Source organism: Rhinatrema bivittatum, chromosome 13 (assembly GCF_901001135.1).
Source record: "Rhinatrema bivittatum chromosome 13, aRhiBiv1.1, whole genome shotgun sequence".
In the NCBI taxonomy this organism is placed as follows: domain Eukaryota; kingdom Metazoa; phylum Chordata; class Amphibia; order Gymnophiona; family Rhinatrematidae; genus Rhinatrema; species Rhinatrema bivittatum.
Window position 1 is genome coordinate 35,174,523 of NC_042627.1, and position 27,875 is coordinate 35,202,397.

At 49.0% G+C, this 27,875-nt stretch overlaps 1 protein-coding gene across 4 annotated transcripts in view; it reads right to left on the reverse strand.

The window, feature by feature from the left end:
• Positions 1–27,875, reverse strand: part of FAN1 (FANCD2 and FANCI associated nuclease 1) — a 149,680-nt gene that overhangs the window by 73,993 nt on the left and 47,812 nt on the right. For all 4 annotated transcript variants that reach the window (XM_029574765.1, XM_029574764.1, XM_029574763.1 and 1 more), the window contains exons 9-10: positions 10,519–10,683; positions 9,285–9,453 (exon numbers count right to left, since the gene is read on the reverse strand). In XM_029574765.1, coding sequence (XP_029430625.1) covers positions 9,285–9,453; positions 10,519–10,683 — 334 coding nt within the window. The remainder of the gene's footprint in view (positions 1–9,284; positions 9,454–10,518; positions 10,684–27,875) is intronic.

Below are 27,875 nucleotides of genomic sequence, written 5' to 3' on the forward strand. Positions count from 1 at the left end.
ATTCCATCCAGGAACGTTATCTCTCTAGCGTGTCCCGATGATACATTTACCCAGTCTATATTGGGGTAATTGAAGTCTCCCATTATTACCGCACTACCAATTTGGTTAGCTTCCCTAATTTCTCTTAGCATTTCACTGTCTGTCTCACCATCTTGACCAGGTGGACGGTAGTATACCCCTATCACTATAGTCTTCCCTGACACACAAGGGATTTCTACCCATAAAAGAAAATTATTCCTTACCTGCTAATTTTCGTTCCTGTAGTACCATGGATCAGTTCAGACAGTGGGTTATATCCCCCGACCAGCAGATGGAGTCAGAACAGAGTTTGAGAGCGTCAGCATATAGAGTAGTGCACCCTCTGCTGGGAGCTCAGTATTACGCATAGCAAAGGCCCAAAAGCAAAACACAAAACATTTTGGATCCAGAACCGTTCCCAAAAAGGAACAGAGAAAGATATAAGTAAACAAACGGTCAACGGACCAGCAACAGTCAACTTGTGAGGAGCTATGAACAGTAACAATAATCAGAGGACAACAGAATGAAAGATACCTGGAAGAATCCGAGCAGGACCTAATGAAACCCTAGTGGCGGGCGTCTGGACTGATCCATGGTACTACAGGAATGAAAATTAGAGGTAGGAATAATTTTCTTTTCTCTGTACGTACCTGGATCAGTCCAGACAGTGGGATGTACCCAAGCTTCCCTAAATCGCTGTGGGGTCCTGAGAGACTTGCTCGGAGAACCTTGATCGCCAAAAGAACCCGTGCACTGAGGCGCCAGGTGTGTAGTCTTGTAATGTCTGGAAAAAGTGTGCAACGACTTCCATGTCGCCGCATGGCAGATTTCCTGGGAGGAAAACGGAGCGAGGATTCCGCCCAGGACGCCACTTGGGATCGCGTGAATGAGCCGAGACGCTGCGAGGCGGCACCCGCCCCGCCGTAATGTAAGTCGATGAGATGGCATCCTTTATCCAGCGAGCAATAGTCGTCTTAGATGCCTGAGAACCTCTCCTCGATCCTGACCAGAGGACAAACAAATGATCGGATACCCGGAAGTCATTGGTATCCTCCAAGTAACGGAGCAGTACACGCTTGACGTCCAGGAACGGAGAGACCGGGTTTCCTCTGGAGCAAACGCTAGAAACTCCACCGTTTGATTGACGTGGAAGGCCGAGACCACCTTTGGTAGGAAGGATGGCACCGTACGAAGGGAAACCCCGGAGTCGGAGAAACGCAGATAAGGGTCCCGGCAGGACAAGGCTTTGAAGTTCTGAGATCCGGCAAGCAGAAGAGATGGCTACCAGGAAAACCGTCTTGAGGGTCAGATCCTTTGAGGGAGGAGGACCCCCTCAGGGGTTCAAAAGGAGGGCCCCCGACAGCGTTTTGCAGCACCAAGTTGAGGCTCCAAGAAGGGAAAGGATCCCTCTGACCGGTGGCCGTAGGTGTGTGGCACCTTCAGAAAACGTGCGATATCCGGTCTGAAGGGGTAGAGAGAGCAGTCCTTCTGTACCAAGACATTTCAAGGCCGCCACCTGAACCCGGAGCGAATTATAGGCGAGACCCTTATCAGACCATCCTGTAGGAAATGAAGGATCAGTGGGACAGTCGCCTCCATGGTTTGGACTCCGCAGGTCGGAGCACCATGCTTCGAAGACCTTCCCAAACTCGAACGTAAGCGACGGAGGTCGAAGGCTTGCGGGAACGAAGCATCGTTGAGATCACTGTCTCCGGGTAGCCTCTGTGGCGGAGATGGCGCCGTTCAAAAGCCAGGCCGCAAGACAGAAGAGTTCTGCCTGCTCGAAAAATACCGGACCCTGGCGCAGAAGATGAGGAAGATGGGACAGGCGAAGTGGGCCGTCCACCGTCATCTGAAGTAGATCTGCGAACCATGGCCGACGGGGCCATTCCAGGGCGACGAGAATTACAGTCCCTTGATGATGTTCCAACCTGCGGAGAACCTTGCCGACCAGAGGCCAAGGAGGAAACACATAGAGCAGTTGATCCGACGGCCACGGAAGTGCGAGGGCATCCACCCCCTCCGCGCCGCGCTCTCTTCTGCGGCTGAAGAAGCGTGGAGCCTTGGCGTTGAGAAAGGTCGCCATTAGATCGAGGCGTGGAGTCCCCCAACGACGGATGATGAGATGCATTGCCTCGGAGAGCGCCCACTCGCCGGGGTCTAGCTGTTGACGACTCAGGAAGTCCGCCTGAACATTGTCCACCCCGGCGATGTGAGAGGCCGCTATCCGGACAAGATTGCTCTCCGCCCACTCCATCAGGGGAGTAGACTCGAGGGAGACATGCTTGCTTCTTGTCCCCCCTTGACGATTGATGTAGGCCACGGAGGTGGCGGTGTCCGAGAGGATCCTCACCTCTCTGTGTCGCACCAGGGGAAGAAAACGCTGGAGAGTGAAACGCACGGCTCTCGTTTCTAGGCGATTGATCGGCCACTTTGCCTCCTCTGGCATCCAAGTCCCTTGAGTGGCGCTTCTTTCGCAGACGGCACCCCATCCCACGAGGCTGGCATCGGTGGTCACCACCACCCAATTGGGAACCTCGAGCGAGACTCCCCGAGCCAGATGCGAGGGGACAAGCCACCAATCCAGGCTTTTCCTGTCTAATGGTGGAAGCGGCAGGATCACCTGATACTCCTGGGAGACTGGTTTCCAGCGGGATAGTAGGGACGCCTGCAGTGGACGCAGGTGTGCAAATGCCCAGGGTACCATGTCGATGGTGGAGGCCATTATTCCCAGGAGCTGCAGATAATTCCAGGCGGTTGGTTCTTCCAGAGCCGAAAACCGAGACACATGCTCTCTCAGGGCTTGCGCCTTGTCCTGGCGCAGGAACACCATACCCCGCCGGGTATCGAAGCTCACTCCTAAGAAATCCAGGTGTTGTGAGGGCAAAAGGAAACTCTTTGGAAGGTTCACCACCCAGCCCAGAGAGCGTAGGAATTGTACTACTCTGGCCACTGAGGTCTGACCATGTGAGAAGGACTTCGCTCGAATCAGCCAGTCGTCTAGGTACGGATGTACTAGGATACCCTCCTTGCGGAGGGCCGCCGCCACCACTACCATGATCTTTTGTGAAGGTCCAAGGTGCGGTCACCAAACCGAAGGGAAGCGCCTTGAACTGAAAGTGTTGACCGAGAATCTTGAAGCGAAGATACCGCCGGTGAGCCGGCAGGATGGGAATGTGCAAGTACGCTTCCGAGAGGTCCAGTGAAGCGAGGAATTCTCCCTTGTGCACTGTGGCAATCACTGATCGAAGAGTCTCCATGCGGAACCGGGTGACCCTGAGGGCCTTGTTTACCTCCTTCAAGTCCAGGATGGGGCGAAAGGAACCGTCCTTTTTGGGAACGATGAAGTAAATGGAAAAGTGGCCCAAGCCCACCTCGTCGAAGGGGACGGGAACGATGGCCCCTATTTCCTGCAGTCGGTCTAGTGTTTGTTGAACCGCTATCCTCTTGAGATCCGAACCGCAGGGGGAGAAGATGAACCGGTCCCTCGGGGGGCGGACAAATTCCAAGGCGTAACAGTCTCTTATGGTGTCCAGCACCCACTGGTCCGTGGAGATAACTGCCCACTCCTCGTAGAAGTCCATGAGGCAGCCTCCGATCCGGGGAGGTGAGAAGTGGGCTCCTTTGGTATCATTGGGATGACTTTATGGGCGGAATTCCCTGCCCTGGACCCTCTCTCGCGGGCCTCCGCCCACAAAAGGAACGAGACCAAGGCTGGGATCTTGTCTGCTGTGTCCGGGAAGCGGACTGTCGGTAAGACCTATAACGTCGCTGTGCCCTGGCCCTGGTTCTACCGGAAGAAAATGATCTGAAGGAACGCTGTCTATCCTCCGGCAGCCGATGCACCGAATTTTCCCCCAGTGACTTGATGATCTGATCCAGGTCCTCTCCAAATAAGAACTTCCCCCGAAAGGGGAGGGAGCCAAGGCTCGACTTGGAGGAAGCATCCGCTGCCCAGTTGCGAAGCCACAAGAGCCGTCGGGCTGCTACAACCGAAACCATGGACCGCGCCATTACGCGAAAGAGATCATACAGGGCGTCCGCCCCGTATGCTATGGCAGATTCCAGCCGGTCCGCCTGGGCGGCCTCTTCGGAGGGCAATTCCTGAGAGGTGAGAAGCTGCTGTACTCAGAGTAAGCTGGCCCTTTGCGCGAGCGAACTGCACATCACGGCCCGCATACCTAGGGCGGAGACTTCGAAGACCCTCTTGAGGAAGGTCTCTAGTTTACGGTCCTGTGTATCCCGCAGGGCCGTTCCCCCCGTGACCGGGATGGTTGTCCTCTTGGTCACTGCCGACACCGCTGAGTCCACCTTGGGCACCTTGATAAGATCCAAAAAATCCTCAGGGAGCAGGTATAGCTTTTCCATGGCGCGTGTGACTTTCAAGGACGCCTCGGGAGTGTCCCAGTCCCTGGTGAGAAGCTGTAGGAAGGACTCATGGATAGGGAAAGCTCTTGCCCTAGGATGGAGGGCGGCAAGAACTGGATCCCCTTTGCGAGACGAGGTGGCGACGGCAGGAGCCACAGGGATCGGCGGATCTGGAGGTGGGTCGAGGTCCAGCTCCTGAATAATATGGTGGATGAGTTCATCCAGCTCTTCTTTTTGAAAAATCCGTAGGGCTCGAGGGTCGTCCCCCTCGGTATGTCCATCCGGATGCGCCTCCGGGGGTTCCGGGGAGACGTCTCTCACCGGCGAAGCCGCCCCCGTGGTACGCCGGGGTGGCACGGGAGAGGGATCTGGCAGGGATCCAGGCGTAACGGACGAGGCGGTGAGACCAACAGCAAGTTTAGGAACCTTGGGGGGAGGGGCCCCCAGGGGATTAGGCGCCTGCGCTCCCATACCCTGCAAATAAGCCATGTGCATTGCCAGAATAAAGTCAGGTGAGAAAAACGGAGAGCTGATTGGAATCCCTGGGGGGGGGACCGTCCTGGGAGCCCCGGTCGGGCAAACCTCCCGCCGGGGGCAAAGCCTGTTGAGAGCCAGTGCAACCAATCCTGTCTGCATCTGGGAGCGAGTCAGTCTCACGCTGACCCCCTAAAATGGCCGCCGTTCCCGCCAAAGGCGGCGTCGTGGCCGGCCCGCGCCACCCGGGCTGAGGAGGAGGCAGGTCCGAAATCGCACCGGAGGACTGCAGGGTGCCTTCCCCGTCGGGGTAGCACCGCTCACAAAGCCCCTCCCTCAGAAATTGATTCCCCGGCTCGCCGCAGGCCTCACACCTCAAGGACCGCGGCATGTCAGCACCGGGAAAAAGAAAAGCCTCGGGGGGGGGGGGGGGGGGGGGGCAAAGACGAGCTAGTGCCGCGGGGGGGCCTGGAAATGGCCCTAACAACCCGCCGAAGGGGTCCAGTAACTGCGGGGGAAACCCCAGTTTCAGTTGAGCACACACCCATGGGCGGAGCTTGCGAACCGCGGGACCCCCAACGACACGTGGAGCGGCCGGAACCACCGGCATCCATGGGGCACCACCAAAAAGAAGCAAACCTGTGGAGAAAGAAACTCAAAAACTTCCACTTACCCCAACGGAAGAGGAAAGGAGTACAGAATAGAGAAGGCAAAGCCACAGACACACGCCTCCTCAAAAATTGAAAACTTTTTTTTTTTTTTTTTTAAACTTTAAGGATCCAAAATGAAGAGAAACATAAGACAGGGAAATACTGTGGAGAAAAAGAAAGAAATAACTAAAAATGAAGAAACCCTGTCAATCTGGGGGAGCCAGTGGATCCCCCTACTCGCATCTGCTGGAGTCAGAAGAATACTGAGCTCCAGCAGAGGGTGCACTACTCTATATGCTGACGCTCTCAAACTCTGTTCTGACTCCATCTGCTGGTCGGGGGATATAACCCACTGTTTGGACTGATCCAGGTACGTACAGGGAAAGATTCAGTTTTGTATTTAGTCTCATGCAGGATGTTTATCCTGTTGGACTCTATGCCACCCCGGACATAAAGCGCCACACCTCCTCCCGGGTGCTCCTCTCTGTCACTGCGATATAATTTGTACCCCGGTATAGCACTGTCCCATTGGTTATCTTCTTTCCACCATGTCTCTGAGATGCCAATTAAGTCTATGTCATCATTCACTGCTATACATTCTAATTCTCCCATCTTACTTCTTAGACTTCTGGCATTAGCATACAAACATTTCAAAGTTTGTTTTTTGTTTGTATTTTCATTCTGCTTTTTAATTGATAGGGATAAGTTAGAATTTTTTAGCTCAGGTGAGTTTTTAGTTACAGGCACTTGGACTATTTTTCTAATTATTGGAACCTCACTGTCGGGCTGCCCTAATTCTAATGCATCATTAGAATCCTTTGAAGATACCTCTCTCCGAACCATGCGCTGGTGAGCGACTGTCGGCTTTCCCCTTTGTTCTAGTTTAAAAGCTGCTCTATCTCCTTTTTAAAGGTTAGCGCCAGCAGTCTGGTTCCACCCTGGTTAAGGTGGAGCCCATCCCTTCGGAAGAGACTCCCCCTTCCCCAAAAGGTTCCCCAGTTCCTAACAAAACTGAATCCCTCTTCCTTGCACCATCGTCTCATCCATGCATTGAGACTCGGAGCTCTGCCTGCCTCTGCTGACCTGCGCGTGGAACAGGGAGCATTTTCAGAGAATGCTACCCTGGAAGTTCTGAATTTAAGCTTTCTACCTAAGAGCCTAAATTTGGCTTCCAGAACCTCCCTCCCACATTTTCCTATGTCGTTGGTGCCCACACGTACCACGACAGCCGGCTCCTCCCCAGCACTGTCTAAAATCCTATCTAGGTGACGCGTGAGGTCCGCCACCTTCGCACCAGGTAGGCATGTTACCAGGCGATCCTCACGCCCACCAGCCACCCAGCTATCTACATTCCTAATAATCGAATCACCAACTATGACGGCCGACCTAATCCTTCCCTCCTGGGCAGTAGGCCTTGGGGAGATATCCTCAGTGCGAAAGGACAATGCATCACCTGGAGAGCAGGTCCTTGCTACAGGATCCTTTCCTGCTGCACCTGGTTGGTGCTCTCCCATCATAAGACCTTCTTCCTTCAAGGCAGCACCAGGGCTGCCAGTCTGAAGTTGGGACTTGACTACTATGTCCCTGAAGGTCTCATCTATATACCTCTCTTTCTGCCTCAGCTCCTCCAGGTCTGCCCCTCTAGCCTCCAGAGATCAGACTCGTTCTCTGAGAGCCAGGAGCTCTTTGCATCACATGCACATGTACAACTTCTCACCGGTGGGTTAAAAATCATACATGTGACACTCGATGCAAAAGACTGGGAAGCTTCCCTCTTGCTGCTGGACTGCTGCCTTCATCTCAATTTTGATCAGTTCCTAGTTAAGTTTTAGGTTGCTATGGGAGTAGGAATGTGTCTAACGTCCTTTAAATGTATTAGTGAATTCACTATGTGTCTGGTAGTGGCCTACCAGGGTCTGATCGAATTCTCAATAAAGTTTTTGCTGATGGTTTTTGTTTTTTTTTTTGTGAAAGTGGCACCTGCCTATAAATTAAGGGATGAGCTAGGGTTGGGTGGGCGAGGGGTGGGAGGGTTGGGAAATACAAACAGTCTAACTTCAGTTAGTCAGCCAGAGTGACTCACTGCTCTCTTGATTAACAAATGTTGGTCCCTATTCAAACCCTATCACACTACCTCAACACCTTTCCAAGGTGAGTAACTGAGCTGAACTATTCAACCTTTTATTTAGGTATACACTGCTCCTAGCTTATTTCTAGCTTCTGGCTACTTTTTGGGAATTTGGATTTTCAGAAGGATTTTCAGAAGGCTTTTCAGAAGGCGTTTGACAAAGTCCCTCATGAGAGGCTTCTAATAAAACTAAAAAGTCAAGGGATAAGAGGCGATGTCCTTTCGAGGATTACAAACTGGTTAAAAGCCAGGATACAGAGAGTAGGATTAAATGGTCAATTTTCTAGGTGGAAAGGGTTAAACAGTGGAGTACCTCAGGGATCTGTACTTGGACCGGTGCTTTTCAATATATTTATAAATGATATGGAAAGGAATATGATGAGTGAAGTAGTCAAATTTGCAGATGATACAAAATTATTCAGAGTAGTTAAATCACAAGCAGACTGTGATAAATTGTAGGAGGACCTTGCGAGACTGGAAGATTGGGCAACCAAATGGCAGATGAAATTTATGAGTGCAAGGTGATGCATATAGGAAAAAATAACTCATACTGTAGTTACATGATGCTAGGTTCAATATTAGGAGCTACCACCCAGGAAAAAAGATCTAGGCATCATAGTGGATAATACATTGAAATCGAACGGCTCAGTGTGCTGTGGCTGTCAAAAAAGCAAACAGAATGTTAGGAATTATTAGAAAGGGAATGGTGAATAAAACAGAAATGTCATAATACCTCTGTATCGTTCTATGGTGAGACCACACCTTGAGTACTGTGTATAATGCTGGTTGCCACATCTCAAAAAAATATAGTTGCACTGGAGAAGGTACAGAGAAGGGCTACCAAAATGATAAAGGGGATGGAATGGCTCCCCTATAAGGAAAGGCTAAAGAGGTTAGGGCTGTTCAGCTTACAGAAGAGACGGTTGAGGGGGGATATGACAGGTCTATAAGATCATGAGAGCTCTAGAATGGGTAAATGTGAATCAGTTATTTACTCTTTCGGATAATAGAAGGACTGGGGGGGGGGTCACTCCATGAAGTTAGCAAGTAGCACATTTAAAACAAATCGGCGAAAATTCTTTTTCACTCTCTGCACAATTAAGATCTGGAAATTGTTGCCAGAGGATGTGGTTAGTGCAGTTACTGTAGCTAGGTTTAAAAAAAGGTTTGGATAAGTTCTTAGGGAATAGCCACTGCTATTAGTAGCAAGGGATCTATTTAATGTTTGGGTACTTGCCAGGTACTTGCAACCTGGATTGGCCACTGTTGGAAACAGGATGCTGGGCTTGATGGACCTTTGGCTTGGCCTGACCCAGTATGGCATCTTCTTATGTTGTTATGTATGCTATCCACCCTTTTGACCTTCTCTTTGCCTCACAAGATGTACCAAAGCAAAAGCCTTTGACTGCTGAAAACCAATGAAAAACAACTGATCTTATACAGAGCAAGGGATGGGAAACAGGTGTTCCCCAGAATAACATCTGTCAACTCTCTCCACCAGAGTGCATTGCTTAAAGTACTGCTGAGTCACTCTCCTCCAGCAATAATGCATCTGCTATACTTATTGCAAGACTTCAGCTAATCTTTTTCTGTACAGTTCTGTTTACATTTAATTACCTGCATTAGAACATAACTGATAAAATTACCCTGATCAAAGCCCTGCTGCTTGTAATGGGCCAAGGCCAACTCCTCAACTGAGCACATGACTGTGGACAAGGCAATATTTTCTCCCATCTCATCTTCAACGATATCCTCCAGCAGAAAGACAGATTTTCCCATGCCACTGTGCGGACACATTCTTCCTTTTATTGTAACCTAAACAGAAAATAAAAACTTTTATGTTAATTCAGACTCCTCTTTAAACTGATAGGAAAGGAATCCCATAAGCAAATCTCAAAAAAACCTGCAGCTCCTAAGGATAAGCAGTGACACACTTCCTCCTCGGACTGAAAGCGAGAGCTATGAACAAGATGTGTGATGCCATTATGCAAATCCCATTTTGCTACCGATCTCCACTTCTGGATGACAAATCAGAATGCCCTCTGGCTAACATGCTGCTTTATAAGTTTTTCCTTCCATGCTGAGACAACATCTGACCAGGGAGTAAAGGAAAGGAAACTGGGGAAAATGGCATTATAATTCTTTTCAGTGGGAAAGAAACCTCTTAAAAAAAAAAAAGCACAGACCACACACATGGGTACATGTAAACCATTTTTAGCCTATTTTCCTATAGAGAAAGGGGTCTTCTGAAATCAGCATGTATGTCCACCCAGAGCCCCCTCCCCCCAACTACCAATAACTCTGGTACCAATTTCATTCCATTTTCTGACACAGAAGCTAGAGCACCCGGGATCCCCTGCTCACAGCTTGTGTATGCCCCCAGTGCTCTTTACCTTACTTTCATAAGGGCAAAATGGAGGTCTTAGGGAGGTCAGAGGACACGGTGATGTTTTCAAGCATTTTAACGCTCTCCTGGTACTGGCTGGCTGGCATTAAAGATTTCAAAATCATCATAGCCATATGCCAAGAAGGAAACTAGGCATCAGGAAATGTTCACATACCTCCTTGTTTTCAATAATACAACATTCAGAAACTAAGGTTTGTTTTCGGGTTGCTCAGCTGTATAACTTGTCTAGTTTCATGCTCTTAATATAGCAGCACACATGAACAGCCAATCCAAAAGTCAGTTATTTTATAATACTCTGAGCAGGCGTACTGTGCAATTCTGTGTTAAACATCCGCAAAAGGTACAATAATTCCTCCAAATTACTAGTACATAAACCCATAAAGCAAAAATGTGATAAGAGAAAAACTGGTCAGGAAACTTAGGAAAAATAGTTCATGCACTCCAAACCCCGCAATAGCAGCAGCTGTACTCACATGGGTGACATCTTCAACCATTGTTATAGGCAGATCATGGAAGAGGTGTCCGAACTTTCTGCAACCTGCAGACTCTCTCATCCTCAGCGCCCGCTGGCATAGAGCAAGCCGATGGCCCGTCCGCACGAAAGGGTCAGACAAACCCTCTCTAATGCACCCAACAGCCTGATGCACAACAAAACATCCGATTAGGAGCTCTTACGTTTTTAATTATAGTATCCTGGTTAGGCCATGAGGACCATGTGGCTAACCAAAACATGAAGGCAACAAAAGCAGATGCTGACAGCCACTTCCCATGAGCATCAAGATGCATCAACCAAAAAAAGAAAATATTCATCCAGGCTTTAGCTAAACTCTTTTCCACAAGAAACAAGATGGACAAAATCAATGAAGTTTTCCAGAGGCTATTAAAAACAGTATCATACCTGACAATTGTTTGATTCATTTTTCTCCTGGCTTATAATTATGGAAAATTACCTTTTGCGTACTAAGATAGAGCAAATGTTGCTTACCTGATGTAACAGGTGTTCTCACAGGACAGCAGGATGTTAGTCCTCACAAATGGGTGACATTGAGGATGGAGCCCCAACCACGGAAAACTTCTGTCAAAGTTTCAGGAACTTTGACTGGCCCCTACTGGGCATGCCCAGCACGGCACCAACCCTGCAGCCAGCAGGGGTCTCCCTTCAGTCTTGTTTTCAAAGCTACAGGCAGTGCCGAAAAGATAAAATAAAAATGAACCCAACACCGCGGGGTGGCGGGCGGGTTTCGTGAGGACTTATGTTGTTATGTATGCTATCTTTGTGAGGCAAAGAGAAGGTCAAAAGGGTGGATAGCATACATAACAACATAAGAAGATGCCATACTGGGTCAGGCCAAGCCAAAGGTCCATCAAGCCCAGCATCCTGTTTCCAACAGTGGCCAATCCAGGTTGCAAGTCCTGTGAGAACACCTGTTACATCAGGTAAGCAACATTTGCTTTCTCACAGGACAAGCAGGATGGTTGTCCTCACAAATGGGTGAGTACCGAGCTGAGGATGTCCTGACTTGCACCAAATGTACCCAACGGCGTGCAACAGGCACAACAACTGGGGAGGAATTTGGTAAGGACATCCGCACCCTACCGGGAGGTGGAAGGGTGTTGGTACATCAAGTTGGAAAAAGGTTACGCAAGACAGATTGGCCGAAGATGGAATCTTGTCTTCCAGCTTTATCCAAACAATAGTGGGCTGCAAAGGTATGGAGGGAACTCCAGGTTGCAGCTTTGCAGATGTCAGGAAGCGGCACCGATCGAAGGTGTGCTACTGAAGTCGCCATGGCCCTCACAGAGTGTGCCTTAACACGGTCTTGGAAAGGAATGCCAGCTTGCTGATAGCAGAAGGAAATGCAGTCCGCCAACCAGGAGGAAAGAGCCTGCTTACCCACAGGTTGTCCTAACTTGTTAGGATGGAAAGAGACAAATAATTGAGTGCTCTTCCTGTGAGAAACTGTACAGTCTAGATAAAAAGCTAGAGCTCGTTTACAGTCTAGGGTATGCAGAGTCTGTTCCCCTGAGTTGGAGTGGGGCCTGGGAAAGAAGATAGGTAGTATGATGGATTGATTGATATGAAACTCCGAAACTACCTTAGGTAAAAATTTAGGGTGAGTGCGGAGTACCGCCCGGTCCTGCAGGAGTTTAGTGTAAGGCGGATAGGTAACTAGGGCCTGTAATTCACTAACCCTGTGAGCTGAAGTGATAGCCAAAAGGAATAACACTTTCCATGTGAGATATTTTAGGTCACAGGAGTGCAGAGGTTCGAAAGGTGGTTTCATAAGGCGACCAAGAACCAGATTAAGGTCCCAAGATGGGGCCGGAGGGCGTAAAGGTGGCTTCAAATGGAGCAAGCCTTTAAGAAAACGGGTTACCAGGGGTTGTACTGAGATAGGGACACCCCCGATACCTTTATGGAAGGCGGCTACCGCACTAACATGCATTCTAATGGAAGAGGTTTTTAGACCTGATTCTGATAGATGCCATAAATAGTCCAAGAATTTAGAGATTGGACAGGAAAGGGGATCAAGGGACTGAGAAGTGCACCATGATGTGTACCGTTTCCATTTGTATGAGTAAGATTTTCTTGTGGAAGGCTTTCGTGAAGCGATCAGGACACGAGAAACTGAATCCGAAAGGTTAAATGGCTGAAGGACTAACCTTTCAACATCCATGCCGTCAGTGACAAGGCTCGGAGGTTGGGATGGAGGAGGCATCCGTCGTTTTGAGTGAGCAGATGCGCGTCCGTTCCCAGAGGAATGTGTCTGCGGATGGAGAGATCCTATAGTATGGGAAACCACACTTGGCGTGGCCAGTGCGGTGCTATCAGGATCATAGTTCCTCTGTCCTGACGCAGCTTCACGAGAGTCTTCGACAGAAGAGGAAGTGGAGGGAATGCATAAAGCAGATCGGTTGTCCACGTGAGGGAGAACGCATCCCTCGGCCGAGAGTGCTGGCTCCGAATGAGAGAGCAGAAATTGTCCACTTTGTGGTTCTGAGGGGACGCAAAGAGGTCTATGTGGGGATAACCCCACTTGTGAAATAGAGAGGTCGCTACCAAGGGATTGAGGGACCACTCGTGTGGTTGGAAGACACGGCTCAGCTGGTCTGCCAATACATTGTCCACTCCCGGGAGGTAGGTGGCTCTGAGGTACATGGAGCGGGATAGGGCTTCCGCCCAAATCTGCGCAGCTTCCTGACACAGAAGGAAGGAGCCTGTGCCTCCCTGCTTGTTTATGTACCACATGGCCACCTGGTTGTCTGTTTGAATTAAGATTGCGTGGTTCGATAGGCAATCTTGAAAGGTCCTGAGAGCATAGCGGATTGCTCGCAGCTACAGGAAATTTATCTGGTGTTTGGCTTCCTCTAGTGACCAGTATCCTTGAGTTTGCAGATTGTGTAGATGGGCTCCCCACCCGATGTTGGAAGCGTCGGTGGTGAGGATTATCTGGGGATCTGGTGGAAGAAAGGACAAGCCCTGTAGGAGGTTGCATTGATTTGTCCACCAGGCAAGAGACAGACTGAGTGCGTCGGTGATTGTAACAATGGAGGACAGAGGCTGAAGAGCTTGAGTCCATTGTAGTCGTAGAGTCCATTGTGTGACTCTCATGGCCAGACGGGCCATGGGAGTTACTTGAACTGAGGAGGCCATATGTCCTAGTAGAATGAGGAATTGGCGAGCCGTGGCTGTGTGTTGAGACCGCAGCTGGCGAGCTAGGGACACCAGAGTCTTGGCCCGTTGATGAGGGAGGAAGGCTTTTGTTTGTAAGGTGTCCAAGTCTGCCCCAATGAAAGATGAGGTCTGAGATGGGACCAAGTAGGATTTCTCGTAATTGACAAGAAATCCTAGAGAGAGCAAAGTATGAATTGTTAGGGTCAGGGAGGACCGAGCTATTTGCTGGGTTGGGGCCCTGATTAACCAATCGTCCAGGTAGGGGTAGACGTGGACACCTTCCTTCCTGAGGAATGCTGCTACCACCACGAGGCATTTGGTAAAGACTCGTGGTGCGGACGCCAGGCCGAAAGGTAGTATTCGGTATTGGTAGTGGTTTCGGCCTACTAGAAAACGCAGGTATTTGCGATGAGATTCTGTGATCGCAATGTGGGTATATGCGTCTTTCAGGTCTAGAGAGCATAGCCAATCCCCTCTTTGCAGTAGAGGGAGCAGCGAGCCCAGGGTTACCATCTTGAACTTCTCCTTGGAAAGGTACTTGTTGAGGGCCCGTAGGTCTAGGATTGGACGAAGTCCTCCTGACTTTTTTGGTATCAGGAAGTACCTGGAATAGAACCCGAGTCCTTGTTGTAAGGGAGGAATGGGTTCTATAGCGTTTGACTGTAGGAGAAGAGAAACTTCCTGCTCTAAAAGAACAGAGTGATCGGTGAGTCTCCACGCCTGCAAAGGTGGGGAGTCGGCAGGAAGGGATAGGAAGTTGAGGTGGTAACCCTGTGCAATGATTGCTATCACCCATTGATCTGTGGTAATTTGATGCCACTTTTCTAGGAAGTGGCACAGCCGTCCTCCTACCGGTATAGCTGGAAGAGGGGTTTGGCAACTGCTCTCTAAGTGAAAGTCAAAAACCCGCCGCAGGGCCCGGTTGTGGAGCTGCTGCAGGCTTTTGTTTACGAGTCTGGCGAGGCTGAGTCTTATGGTAAGACCGTGCAGGCCTAGGCTTGGTTGATGGGGGATAATACTTTCGTGGCCTAAAGAAAGACTTCTTGGAGTCCTTTCTAAAGGGCTGTTTAGAAGGCAAGTCAGGAGGAATGGATGAGAGCTGTTTAAGTGTCTCATGATGATCCTTCAATTCAGCAACAATTTGTTGAATTTGCTCACCAAACAAATTATCCCCTAGGCAGGGTAAATCAGAGAGCCTGTCCTGAACTTCTGGACGAAGGTCAGATGATTTAAGCCAAGCCCAACGTCTGGCAGAGATGGCCGTGGCAGAAATTCTAATGGAAGCATCAAAGATGTCATAGGCAGTTCGTATTTCATGCTTCCCAGCTTCAAACCCTTTATTTAGAAGGGATTGAAGCTGTGGCTGGAACTGTTCAGGCAAGGCATCAGTGTATTCCTGCATCTGTTTCAGGATGACCCTATTATATTGAGTCATATAAAGTTGATAAGAAGCTATTCTGGAAATCAGCATAGCTCCATGATATACCTTCCTACCTATACTATCTAGGAATTTGTTTTCCTTAGTAGGAGGTATGGAAGAGTGTGGCTTTAGTCGCTTAGCTTTCTTTTGAGCTGATTCTACGACTACAGAATGATGGTCTAACTGAGGTTTTTGAAAACCAGGTGCTGACTGTACAAGATATGTAGAGTCAGCTTTTTTGTTGACCGGGGAAACAGATGCAGGAGATTCCCAATTCTTTTTAAGAAGGTCTAGAAAAACCTGATGAATGGGAATAGAAGTGATGACTTTCGGGGCATCCAAAAATTGGAGCAATTCCATCATCTGGTGCCTGTCATCTTGTTCAGATTGAAGTTGGAATGGGACCAACTCTGACATTTCCTTCACAAAATTTATGAAAGAGAGGTCCTCAGGGGGAGAACGCTTTCTACTCTCCGCAGGAGAGGGCGGGTGAAGGCAAATCATCGGTGTCAGTAGAGGTATCATCACCCAAGTATCATAGGGATCTGGATGATGACCTGCAGGACCTCGAGGGGGCTGAACACCTGAAGGCCCAGGTTGAGGTTCCGAAATATCGGTTGGAATCACCGGGGGCATCGAGAAAATCCTCGATGGAATCGGTGCCGGTATCGGTGCCGGTGTAGGCATCGAGGGAACCGGTGTCGGTCTCGATGGAATCGGTGTCGGCATCGGAAACCTCGGTGGAGCAGAGGTGCGTATCGCCCCCGAAAGAAGAAATCGGTGGCGAGGGACGACCTGGCATCGATTTGAACAATTCCCGAAGGGGGGAATTCGATACGGTGTTTCTCCACCTGATGATAAACCTGTCGGTGTCTACCGGGTGTCGGTGACTCAGGTATCACTGGTGGAAGGGCTGTCATGAGCGCCTCCATCCGGTTTGTAGCAGCGGTGCCAGTGCTGCTGCAATCGGCTCGGTGACCTGTTCCACTCTCGGTGCTGGAGTCGGTGCCAGAGGAGTCTGGAACCGTAGCATCGCCTTTTCGATGGCCTCCTGGACCAGCCGGTCCAGTTCTGCCCAGAGACCAGGGGGTAACAAGACCCGGCTCGACGGGAGAGGGAGGCTGAGGCTGAGCCGGAGGGGACCACCGTCACCAGTGGGATCACAGCTCCCAAACCCCGAGGGGGTGAGGGTTGCCTCGGTGCCTGCAAAACAGTAGTGGACGGTGCCACTTCTGATCGAGACTTTTTTGGAGGTGGCTTCGGTCGATGCTGAGGTCGATGACGTCGATTCCTCGACAGGCCGAGACTTATGACGTCGATGGCGATTGTTTTTCTTTCCGATCCCCTCGATCATCAGGGGAAGGAACGGGAGTCGATGGCCGCGAAGTCATCAAAGGCGGACGGTCACCGAAGGGTTGTCGATGATGATGAGACCTCGACGGTGCCGGTTCCGATGACGTCGATGCAATCGATGGCGTTGGGGTACGAGCTTGGAAGAGGAGCCCCATCTTCTCCATTCTGGCTTTGCGACCCTTTGGTGTCATTAGAGCACATTTGGTGCAAGTCAGAACATCATGCTCACTCCCTAAACACAAAACACAGACCCCATGAGGGTCTGTGATTGACATAGTTCGGGTACAGTCCGGACACCGACGGAACCCAGACGCCATGGCGAAAGACCAAAAATTTAGCCGCGGGACTGTCGAATGCCAACGGGCCTCAAGGGCCAAACTCGACGGAAGTCGACCAAACGACGGCAAAAACTTACCGAAGTTCCGCGGACCGAAAATTTGTCGAAGGGAGACCCCTGAGGGGCAATTTTTCTTCAGAATTAATTATTCAAAATTTCTGTCAGGAACGTGGTTAAGAGCTCTTCAACCGCGTGGCTACTGCTGCGCGGAAAAAAGAAGACTGAAGAGAGACCCCTGCTGGCTGCAGGGTTGGTGCCGTGCTGGGCATGCCCAGTAGGGGCCAGTCAAAGTTCCTGAAACTTTGACAGAAGTTTTCCGTGGTTGGGGCTCCATCCTCGATGTCACCCATTTGTGAGGACAACCATCCTGCTTGTCCTGTGAGAACAAAAGTTCACATGGCAAGAAGATCATTGGGAAAACCCAAAAGGGTAGATTATGGCATTGTTCACATTACTTTTTATTAGCCTGCGTTCCAAAGGGAAAGCAGGTTTATGAGATTGCATTACACTTTGTGTGTGTCCCTAATAACTGGTACGTGGCGTCCTATCCAAACCAGATTTTCAGAACATGTTGAGGGGACATACAGGAGTGTGTGTGGGGGGAGGGGGGATCCCAGCTCCATTAATTCTGGATGGAACTTCTCAGTAGTGTTCCTGTGCCAGAGGGAGAGGTGGTTGGTAAGAAGGTGAACTGGGGGCTAGAACTACCCTTGCCATATACTAGGACCAATCCCTCTAGAATTGCTTCTGCCCCAGGAAAAGAAAGATTAAACTGCTCCTTAGTAATTTCCATGTAACAGTCAGCAGGGAGAGCTAAGGATCTCTTGGTCCATCCAGTCTGCCCATTTGCCACTGCAGGCTCGATTTAACCTCTGGTCTTCTCCCTCCTTTGCTCTTGCCACTACAAACCAGATTTGTCCTAAGCATGTTTGCTTATTACCATTTCTGCTGGAATCTGACTTCCGGCAGTCACACCTCTCTCAGTGAAGAAATGATTTCCTCTGAGCCTTCCTCCTGCCAACTTCATATCACGGCCTCGCAAGAACATAAGATGAATCATGCTGCGGTCAGACCAAAGGTCGATCGAGTCCAGCATCCTGTCTCACAGAGTGGCATCCAGCAGATCCTAATGGGTAAATCCATTCCCTGAAGTGATCATCCCCAAGTCTATCTAATAGCTCTAATGGACCTGTTGTCCAGAAAGCTGGCCAAACCTTTTTTAAACCTAATTATATGCTACTAGCCTTGACCAAATCATCCAGCAAAAACTTGCACAGCTTTATTGCATATTGAATGAAATAAGAAGCTCCAGCCAGAACTAAAGAGGCTTACTTTCCAATCACACAAAAACACTCCTGTCATGCCTTCAAACTCTGGTGCGAATAAAACACCAAACACAAAGGTTGTTAGGAGGATACACACAGCAATCTCATAAGCCTTCTTTTTCTTCAGAAAGAAAGCAGGATAAAAAACACTCTCTTAAATGTTTTAAATCTGCTACCTGTAGTTTTGTGAAGTGGCACCTAGTCCTCGTACTATTTGAAAAGGTAAATAGTTGTTCCTTATTTATTTGTTCTACATCACTCCTAACTGCCCTTGTGCAACTTTTCTCAGAAAATGCCATCTGGTGCTTTATTTAACATTTTTCTGTCTATTGATTAAATAAGTTCATAAAATCTAGTTTTAGTCACCTAACTGTGTAATAATATATATTTTGATCCTAAATACATAAAGCTATTCTGTTAACGAATGCCAGCACCTTTTGACAGATCTGTTGAAACAGTGATATTTAGCTTTTTACACTTGGCTATGTTGCTCCTTTCAGCTGTGAACAGGCAGCAGACATGCAGCATGACTAAAGGATAAGACTTGAGAAAAAGTCTGGGCTTATAAATAGGAAAAATAAAATAGACAGAGGATTGATGACTTCTGTTATCAAAGGTGATTCTCTCCCTGTCTGCTGGGCCAGAGTAAAGCATCCCAATGGCTTTTTAGCAGAACCATCTTTTGAAAGCTACTAATAGTCTCGCTCTTTGGAGAAAAAAATACCACTAGATTTTCATATGATCATTTGCAGACACAGGATTACTTAATTCTGATTCAAAGGCTATTTGACCATTCATAATTCTTTTCTTCCTGACAGAATTAGAGCCTCATACTTCCAACCTAAATTAAAATAATTTATGCAAGTTGTCAGCTCAGAAAATGATGGCCTAAAAAGAAGAGGCTGTGCCATTCAACATACAGTGCAGGCCGGGAGTGGGATGAGTGTAAAGGCAAGTGCTGAGCACACAAAAGGACTACTGTCAAGATTCTGCTGTGCTTAATGGTCCTTTGATTCCTTGCCTTGTAAACAGGAATGGGAAGTAAGTGGTACGGCTGCCAGCTTCCTCACAAGGGAACTATGCCACAATAACTGCAGAATTATGCAGCAACAGGTGTGCCAGGTTGATTTATAAGCTGTGAATTTGGCTGGTAGAGCATTCAAAACCCTTTTCTGCTAGCTTCCTTTGCTTATAGCGACACTGAATGCAAAGAATACCACATGCATACACAGTTGCATTAAGGGGCCATTAAAAAGAGCAATGTCTAGGCTTCAGAACTACCAGGTGGGGCACTGAGGCTCCCAATGCAGCAGTCCTTTATTAGTTTATTTTTATGCAGTATCTCTTGCCCATGTAATTAGCCTCACATACATAATTTCTACCCTGACATACACAATGATTTCAATACAAATGTGTATCATTCAATTGACTGCTGGCCCTTGGCCTCAGGTCAATGAAACATGAACCATTTTTAGGTAGGGGGAGAGCTGCCTCCTACACGAAACTATCATTTATCCTGTGAAATTTTAATCCAGCATCATATGCAGGCAAGGACTCTCAAACAGAGAAACGTGACGGCAGAAAAAGACCACGCAGTCTATTTAGTCTGCCCATCCACACCAACGGCTGAGCTCTGAAATCCCTACCCCTCCCCTCGGAGATCCCCTGTGCTTGTCCCATGCTTTGGGAACAGGCATGCTATAAAAGGAAAGGCAGATTTCATGACATATCTCAGGGGTGTTTCAAGAATTTATTTTATTTATTTATTTAGAATTTTTCTATACCGACATTCTTGAACAAAGATATCAAATCATATCGGTTTACAATTGAACAGAACTGTCGCGGCTATGGCGTTACATCGAACAATTCAACAATAACAAATAGTGAAATGCTTCATCAGAGAGTGACATAATATATATATATATATAGGGGAACAACAACAGGGGCGGCTGTGTGCGTAATATCAAAATACGTTTAATGAAGTGTCATTATGCAGCTGCATAGTGGATAAGGCGTGGTGGGAGCATAAGGCATAAGGTAGCAATGAGAATATGGCTGAGTGGTGGAGGGAAGGAGGAGTATGTAGAAAGGAAGGAAGTGAGGCATTGAATGAAGGTGGAAGGTGGAAGGCATTGAATGACGGTGGAAGGTGGAAGAATGAAGGTGGAACATTGTTAGAGACCTTAGATTTAATTTTATATTTGATACATTTCTGGGAAAAATAAGTCAGGTAAATATAGTTTTTGTTCTTATTGTAATAACACCACTGAAATTCCTGGGAAAAATAAAATCACTGAAAACAAAAAGGGTCCCTAACAGAATTCAGTTTCATTTCTAAGACCTATGATCCTTTTTCTCTTCTCTTTCTTTGAGAAAATGACAAGAGGCAGGGGCATCTTATAGACTAACCAATTAAATGAGGCATGAGCTTTTGAGGACCAGATGCATCTGATGAAGTGGACTCTGGTCCTCAAAAGTTCATGCCTCAATAAATTGGTTAGTCTATGAGGTACAATTCACCTCTGTCATTTCTGCTACATCAGACTAACACTGTTATCCCTCCTAAGATTCTTTCTTTGAGCACACACATACACATTCTTGTATGCGTCTCTCTTTTCCCCTCCATCGGCAACTCAATAATAGGTGATTTAAGAGCTCCTAATCTATTAGGGGCTAGAAGGGGACTGATCTCTTTAACGTATCTCACTGACTGGCAGGGTTTGCCCAAGTAAAATATTGCCATCAACCCTGGGCACATAACTACCATAATGCACCCAGATTCTGCCAGCTTTGTCAGAGGATCCAAAAGGAAAATTGATTCTTACCTGCTAATTTTGGTTCCTGTAATACCACACATCAGTCCAGACAAGTGGGTTATGCTTCCCCACCAGCAGATGGAGGCAGAGAACAAAACTTTGAAACACTGCTACATAACTTAGCGTGCCACCTGCAGTCCCTCAGTATTGAACTGTACCCAAGCTAAAGAATTAGAAACTACAAACCCATCTAGGGTGAACAAGTAAAGAAGGGCTGGAACCCCCTGCCCTGGAATCTCTATAATCTCCAGGAAACACAAAAAGTTAATTAGAAAAACTCTTCTGACTATATTACGATGACTATCAGGAAAGTCTTTCGGCAGTGTCAAGGAGGTAAGAACTAATTTTCCTTTCCTGTACATACCCAGATCAGCCAGACAAGTGAGATGAACCTAAGCACCCCTAGACTGGGTGGGAATCCGAAAGATCCACACGCAACACACCCTCACCAAAAAACGCATCTTGCTGTGTGCGCACGTCCAAACGGTAATGTCTGGTGAAAGTGTGAAGCAAAGACCACACTGCCGATCTGCAAATCTCCTTGGGAGAAACTAAATGACACTCTGCCCAAGAAGCTGCTTGCACCCTAGTAGAACGCGTTTTCAACCCTTCTGGAACCTTAGAATCCTTACAAATATAAGCAGAGCAAACAGCCTCCCTAAGCCACCGTGCAATTGTGGCCTTCTCACTTTTCTTCGCTCCTCCAAACACCACAAAAAGATGATCTGAGCGCTGAAAAGAATTAGTGACCTCCAGAAAACGCAATATAACCCAGCGTACATCCAACAGGTGCAGTTCCCTCTCCTGGAGGAAATCCATGGACCACTCTGGGAATGCCAGAAGATCTACCATCTGATTGACATGGAAAGAGTACAGCACCTTCAGTAAAAACGAGGGAATTGTTCACAACGTAACCCCATTATTAGAAATCACAGAAGGGGTCTCTGCACGACAGAGCCTGCAACTCCGAAATCCACTTGGGTGAAAAAATTGCCACCAGAAAAACCATCTTCAAGGTCAGGTCCTTCAACGTCGCCCTTCTCAAGGGCTCAAAGGGCACCCCACAGAGAACCCAAAGAACCAAATTGAGGCTCCAATCCGGACACAATTTCCGAACCGGCAGACGCAAATGCTTCACTCCTTTCAGAAAACGAACCACATCTGGATAGGAGGCTAACCATCTCTCTCGCACCTTGCCCCTAAGGAAACCCAAATCAAATACCTGAACACAGAGCAAATTATAGGCCAATCCCTTAGAAAGCCCTCCTGCAAAAAGGATAAAAATCGGAGGCAGATCCACTGACAGGGGATATAGCCGGCGCTGCAGACACCAGGATTCAAAAACCTTCCAGACCCTGACATATGCTATAGAGGGTGAGGATCTCCGAGCCTGGAGAAGAGTAGAAATCACCTGCTCGAATAGCCTTTCAGACACAAGCACCACCTCGCAAAAGCCAAGCCGCGAGACAAAAGTGATCCACCCGATCTGAAAATACGGGTCCCTGTCGCAGCAAGCGAGGTAGGTGAGCCAATCTGAGGGGCCCCTTGACCGCGAGATACACGAGATCCGCAAACCAAGGGCAACGTGGCCACTCTGGTGCCACCAGCACCACCGATCCTGGATGCGACTCTATGTGCCAAAGAACTCGTCTGATGAGAGACACGGGAAAAACATGTACAGTAGGATCCTCGTTGGCCAAGGGCACACCAAGGCATCCTGGCCTACCACACTGACCTCTCTTCTGCGACTGAAACACCTAGTCTTTGTGTTGGCCCCCGTTGCCATCAGATCCAGCTGAGGTTCGCCCCATCTGGCACAGATGCGATCCCAAGCTTCCGGGGACAATTCCCATTCCCTGGGACCAATTGCTGCCTCCTGAGGAAATCTACCTGCACATTGTCTGCATCCAAGATATGAGAAGCTGCTATCCCCTCCAAATGGAGTTCCGAACAGGCAAACAACTGTCAAGCTTCTAGTGCCATTGCATGGCTCTTTGTCCTCCCTTGGCAGTTGATGTATGCCACTGTTGTTGCATTGTCAGAAAAAACCTGGAGCATCCTGCCTTTGATCCAGGGAGAAATTCCTCTAACGCCTGTTAAACTGCCCTCATTTCCAGGCGATTGATGGACCAGGTCCTCTCCTTTGCTGACCACAGGCCCTAGGCCAACCGCCCCAGGCACACCGCACCCCAACCTTGAAGACTGGCAAGCAGGGTCACTACCACCCAGTCCAGGATCTCTAGATCCACACCCATCTCCAGATTGGGACGCAACAGCCACCATGACAGACTGGTTCTAGACACTTGTAGGAAAGGTAAAGGCAGATGACACTCCTCGGACACTGGATTCTGCCTGGATAAAAGCACATTTTGTAATGGTCTCATGTGTGCGAATGCCCATGGAACCAAATCCAATGTGGAAGCCAAGGACCCCAGAACCTGTAAATAGTCCCAGACCACTGGCACTGAAGTCGAAGCAGACGAGCCACCTGCACCTGCAATTTGGTCACCCTGTCAAAGGTCAAAGACACTCTGCCCCGCTGAGTATCTAATAGCATCCCCAGATACTCCAGTGACTGGAAAGGAACCAAGTGACTCTTTGCCATATTTATCACACAACTTAGTGGCTGCAAGGTGACCATAACTCTCTGGATCGACCTCTGACACTCCTCCTCTGTCTTTGCTCGAATCAGTCAGCCATCCAAATACAGATGGACCAACACTCCTTCTATGCGAAGGGCTGCTACCACCACAGCCATCACCTTTGTGAAGGTCCAAAGCGTCATGGCCAACCCGAAGGGGAGAGCCCAAAATTGAAATATGTTGGTCCAACACCTTGAAACGCAGAAACTTTTGATGTTCTCGCCGAATGGGAATATGGAGGTACACCTCTGTCAGGTCCAACGACGCCAAGAACACTCCTCTGCGGACTGCCGCCATTACCGTCCTTAATATTTCCATCCAAAAATATGGCACTTGTAGAGCCCTGTTTACCTTCTGCAAGTTAAGGATGAGCCAATACATGCCTTCCTTTTTTTGGCACTGCAAAGTAAATGGAGTACCTTCCTAGTGCCTACTTCTCCTTCAGAACAGGAAAGATAGAGTTGAGGCACAACAGCCTCTGCAGAGTCCCCTGCACAGCGTCTCGCTTTTTCCAGGAGACAACATGGGACTCCAGAAAGGCTTCCCTGATAGGACGAGAAAATTCTAGTGTGTAACCATCGCGGACCACTTCTAACACCCAGTGGTGTGAGGTAATCTTGGCCCACTCCTCGTAAAAGCTGGATAATCTGTCCCCTACCACTTCTACAGAAAAATGGGCTAAGATGGCTTCATTGAGAAGATTTTCCACTACTGGCCCCTTGGCCAGCACCGTCCCTGGTGAGTCTGTGGGCTCCTCAAAAGGACTTTTGACGTCCTGCTGACTAATTCCCGCCCTGAAGGTGGGCTTGCCAGAATGGAACCTACGCGAATCCCAAAACCGAGAAAGAGGCAAAAATATCTTCTTGCCGGACTTTCGGTCCTCTGGTAACTTATTTCCCTTGGACTCTCCAAAAGTCTTCATCAGCTGATCCAAATCCTCACCAAACAGGAGTTTTCCCTTAAAGGGAAGATTATACAGCTGGGCCTTGGACCACATGTCTGTGGACCAATTTTGCAGCCACAAAAGCCTGCAAGCCGCTACCGCCGAGACCATGTTCCTGGCTGAAGTGTGGACCAAGTCGTAAAGCTCATCCGCAACATAACCAACTCCAGCCTCCAACCACGCTGACTGCATCCCCAGAGGAAGCTGGCTCCCGCATCTTCTGCACCCAGCATAGACACACTCTCTGCATCATGCTACCACAAATCACGGCCCGGAGACTCAAAGGAGACACCTCAAACAACTGCTTCAACTACATCAACTTGCAGTCCTGTATATCCCTCAAAACAGCAGCCCCCGCCACTGGGATGGTCATTTTCTTGGTGACCACTGAAACCGCCGCATCCATCTTCGGAACTTGCAGATGCTCCAAGGTCTCCTCCATCAGGGGATAAAGCTTAGCCATGGCCCTTCCGACCTTCAGACCCATTTCTGGAGAGTCCCACTCCTGGTTTAACAACTTGTGAATCTTCTTCGGCAAAGGAAAGGCACTAGGAGGCCCGCCGCAGACCATCCAGGACCAGATTCACGCCATTATCCAACTCCTCCTGAGTCACCTTCACCCCCAATTCCTGTAAAACCTGGAATTGGGGACACAACTCCTCCTTTTGAAACAACCAGACTACTTGAGGGTCATCACCTCGACATCAGAAACTCATCTGGGTCCAGATCATCTTTATTCGCATCTGGAATCCAGATCATCTTATCCGCATTCGGGGATGCATCTGTGTCCACATCCGGGTCGGCGCCCTGTAAATTGAGGGGGTCCTCCAGAATACCATCAGAGTCCTCCCCATACCTGGGGTCAGCCTCCAGACCTGCTTGACCCAAACCCAGTCATTAAACAGGTCCCCGGATCCCCCTGCAGAAACCACCTTAGGATTCTTAGAAGCACGCAAGGCAGCCTCTTCGGATGCTTGACCACCGTTCCCTTCCTCGCCAGGAAGGCCTTATGTAGGAGTAGAACAAACTCTGGGGAAAACATCTTCTGGGTCCTCAGCCTCCTGACCAGAAAGGCTGGTCTCCGAATTTTGACCCCCATCGAAATCATCCTGTACCACAGACACAGACAACAGAGGGGGGAGGGGAATCCTGTGAGTTTCTGTTGGACGCTGAGCCCTGCACGTGATCTCCAACAGGCCGCCCCCAAGATCCCTCTGGGCCCATAGCAGGGGCCCCCAACAAACAAAGGGCCCTCTTCATCACCCGCCTTGCAGCTGGAACACAAGGATTTACTGCTCAGCAGAGCAGACCAAGACCCACAGGCCCTGCAGGCCGCTACACTTAGTTTTGGCGCCATTCCACCAAAGGCGCTCAGCAGTACAGGCCCCACATATGGCTCAATCAATGCGCCGCGCACCCGCCGGTGCACACAACAGGCCTAACAGGCTGCACATACGGCAGCAACAGCACGTCGGCCACCCACAAAAATTGGTCAGAGCGGCAAGAGGGAAAACCCCAACGTGAAGGCAATCAGTCCCACAGGTAAAAAAAAATGTGCAGCAGTGCCAGCCCGAAACAGCAACTGACACAGAACAGGAAAACAAACTGCACCCGCAGTCCCTAAGATCCGAGCCGCGACTTCCCTCACCACCCCCGAGACCCCCCCAGAGCGAGGGAGAAGGGAGAGAAACACCCCCAACCTTCCCCTCCTGAAGTGCCGACAGCTCCTGCTGTCACAAAGGCACTCATCACCGACTGTTCCCTAAAGCCGCTGTAAAGAAGACAATACCTCTTTTTTTTTTTTTTTTTTTTAACAGCTTAATTAAAAGAGAAGCGGGTACTTCCCTGACAGGCTGGTGCAGACTCAGGAGGAGGCATCAGTGGCCCTGAGGGAGCCAGTCCCCCGGCTATCAGGGCCTCTGGCCGGTCAAGGACAAACACCAGCCCCCTGCTCCACCTGAGGAATGGTCCACGAAGGAGCCTAATACCTCAGGGAGCCTTCAGAACTTCAGAAAAAACAGATGCGTCTCTCAAATTAAATTTGGTCAGACTGCAGGTTAGCACCTCTACCACCTGCTGGAGACAGAGAAATACTGAGGAACTGCAGGTGGCACTCAGTTATGTAGCAGTGCCTCAAGGTTTTGCTTTCTGCCTCCATCTTCTGGTGGGGATGCATAACCCACTTGTCTGGACTGATCTGGGTATGTACAGGAACCCAGATCGCCTGTCCTGTAGGATCCGACAATTCTGCCAATGCTCAAAGATTTTTTCTATCAGATGTCAAAGATGCAGAAGTTGGCTGAATGTTCAGGGAAAGTGCATATTAAAAGAAAATTCTTCCTCGCCTGCTAATTTTCATTCCTGTAGTGCCAAGGATCAGTCCAGACGGTGGGTTATGTCCCCCATCCAGCAGATGGAGTCAGACAAGAACTTTTGAGGGCGCTGCCATATAAGACAGAATACCAAGCGTCCCTCTTCAGTAAATAGACTATCAAAGCCATACCAAAAGAGGAAAACGTGAGGAATCAAGCGAAAAACATGTGCCAATAACTATGAACTAAAATAGAACCAAAGGCAACTTGCCAAGAGAACTAGAAACTGCAGACACAGGAAAGATAAATGACAGTACATCGAGCAGGAGCAACCCCCAATGTAATTACCAACGAAACAGAGGGAGGGCGTCTGGACTGATCCTTGATACTACAGGAACGAAAATTAGCAGGTGAGGAATAATTTTCTTTTCCCTGTATGTACCAGGATCAGTCCAGACGGTGGGATGTACCAAAGTTTCCCTACTGAGGGTAGGCCTTAGATAGCCCTGCTCGAATGACATTTTGACCAAAAGACCCAAAAGTCGGAGACTGTACGTCCAAGCGATAGTGACGTGCAAAAGTATGTAGCAACTTCCAGGTGGCCGCTCTACATATCTCCTGGGTGGAAAAGGAGTGACTCTCCGCCCAGGAGGTCGCTTGAGAGCGAAGAGAGTGGGCTTTGACACCCACAGGCGGTGTCTTTCCTGCGCCAATGTACGCCGCCTCAATTGCTGCCTTCAACCAGTGGGCAATCGTCGTCTTGGAAGCCTTGGTCCCCTTCTTGGGCCCCGACAAGAGTACAAATAGGTGGTCCGAGAGACAAAAGTCATTGGTGACCTCCAAGTACTTCATCAGACAACGCTTGGCGTCCAGCTTGTGTAACTTCGAAGGGTCGCTCGCGGCAAAGGAAGAAGCTCTACCGTCTGATTCAGATGGAACGCGGAGACCACCTTGGGAAGGAACGCGGGAACCGTGCGCAAGAGTCCGTGAACTGCAGATAAGGTTC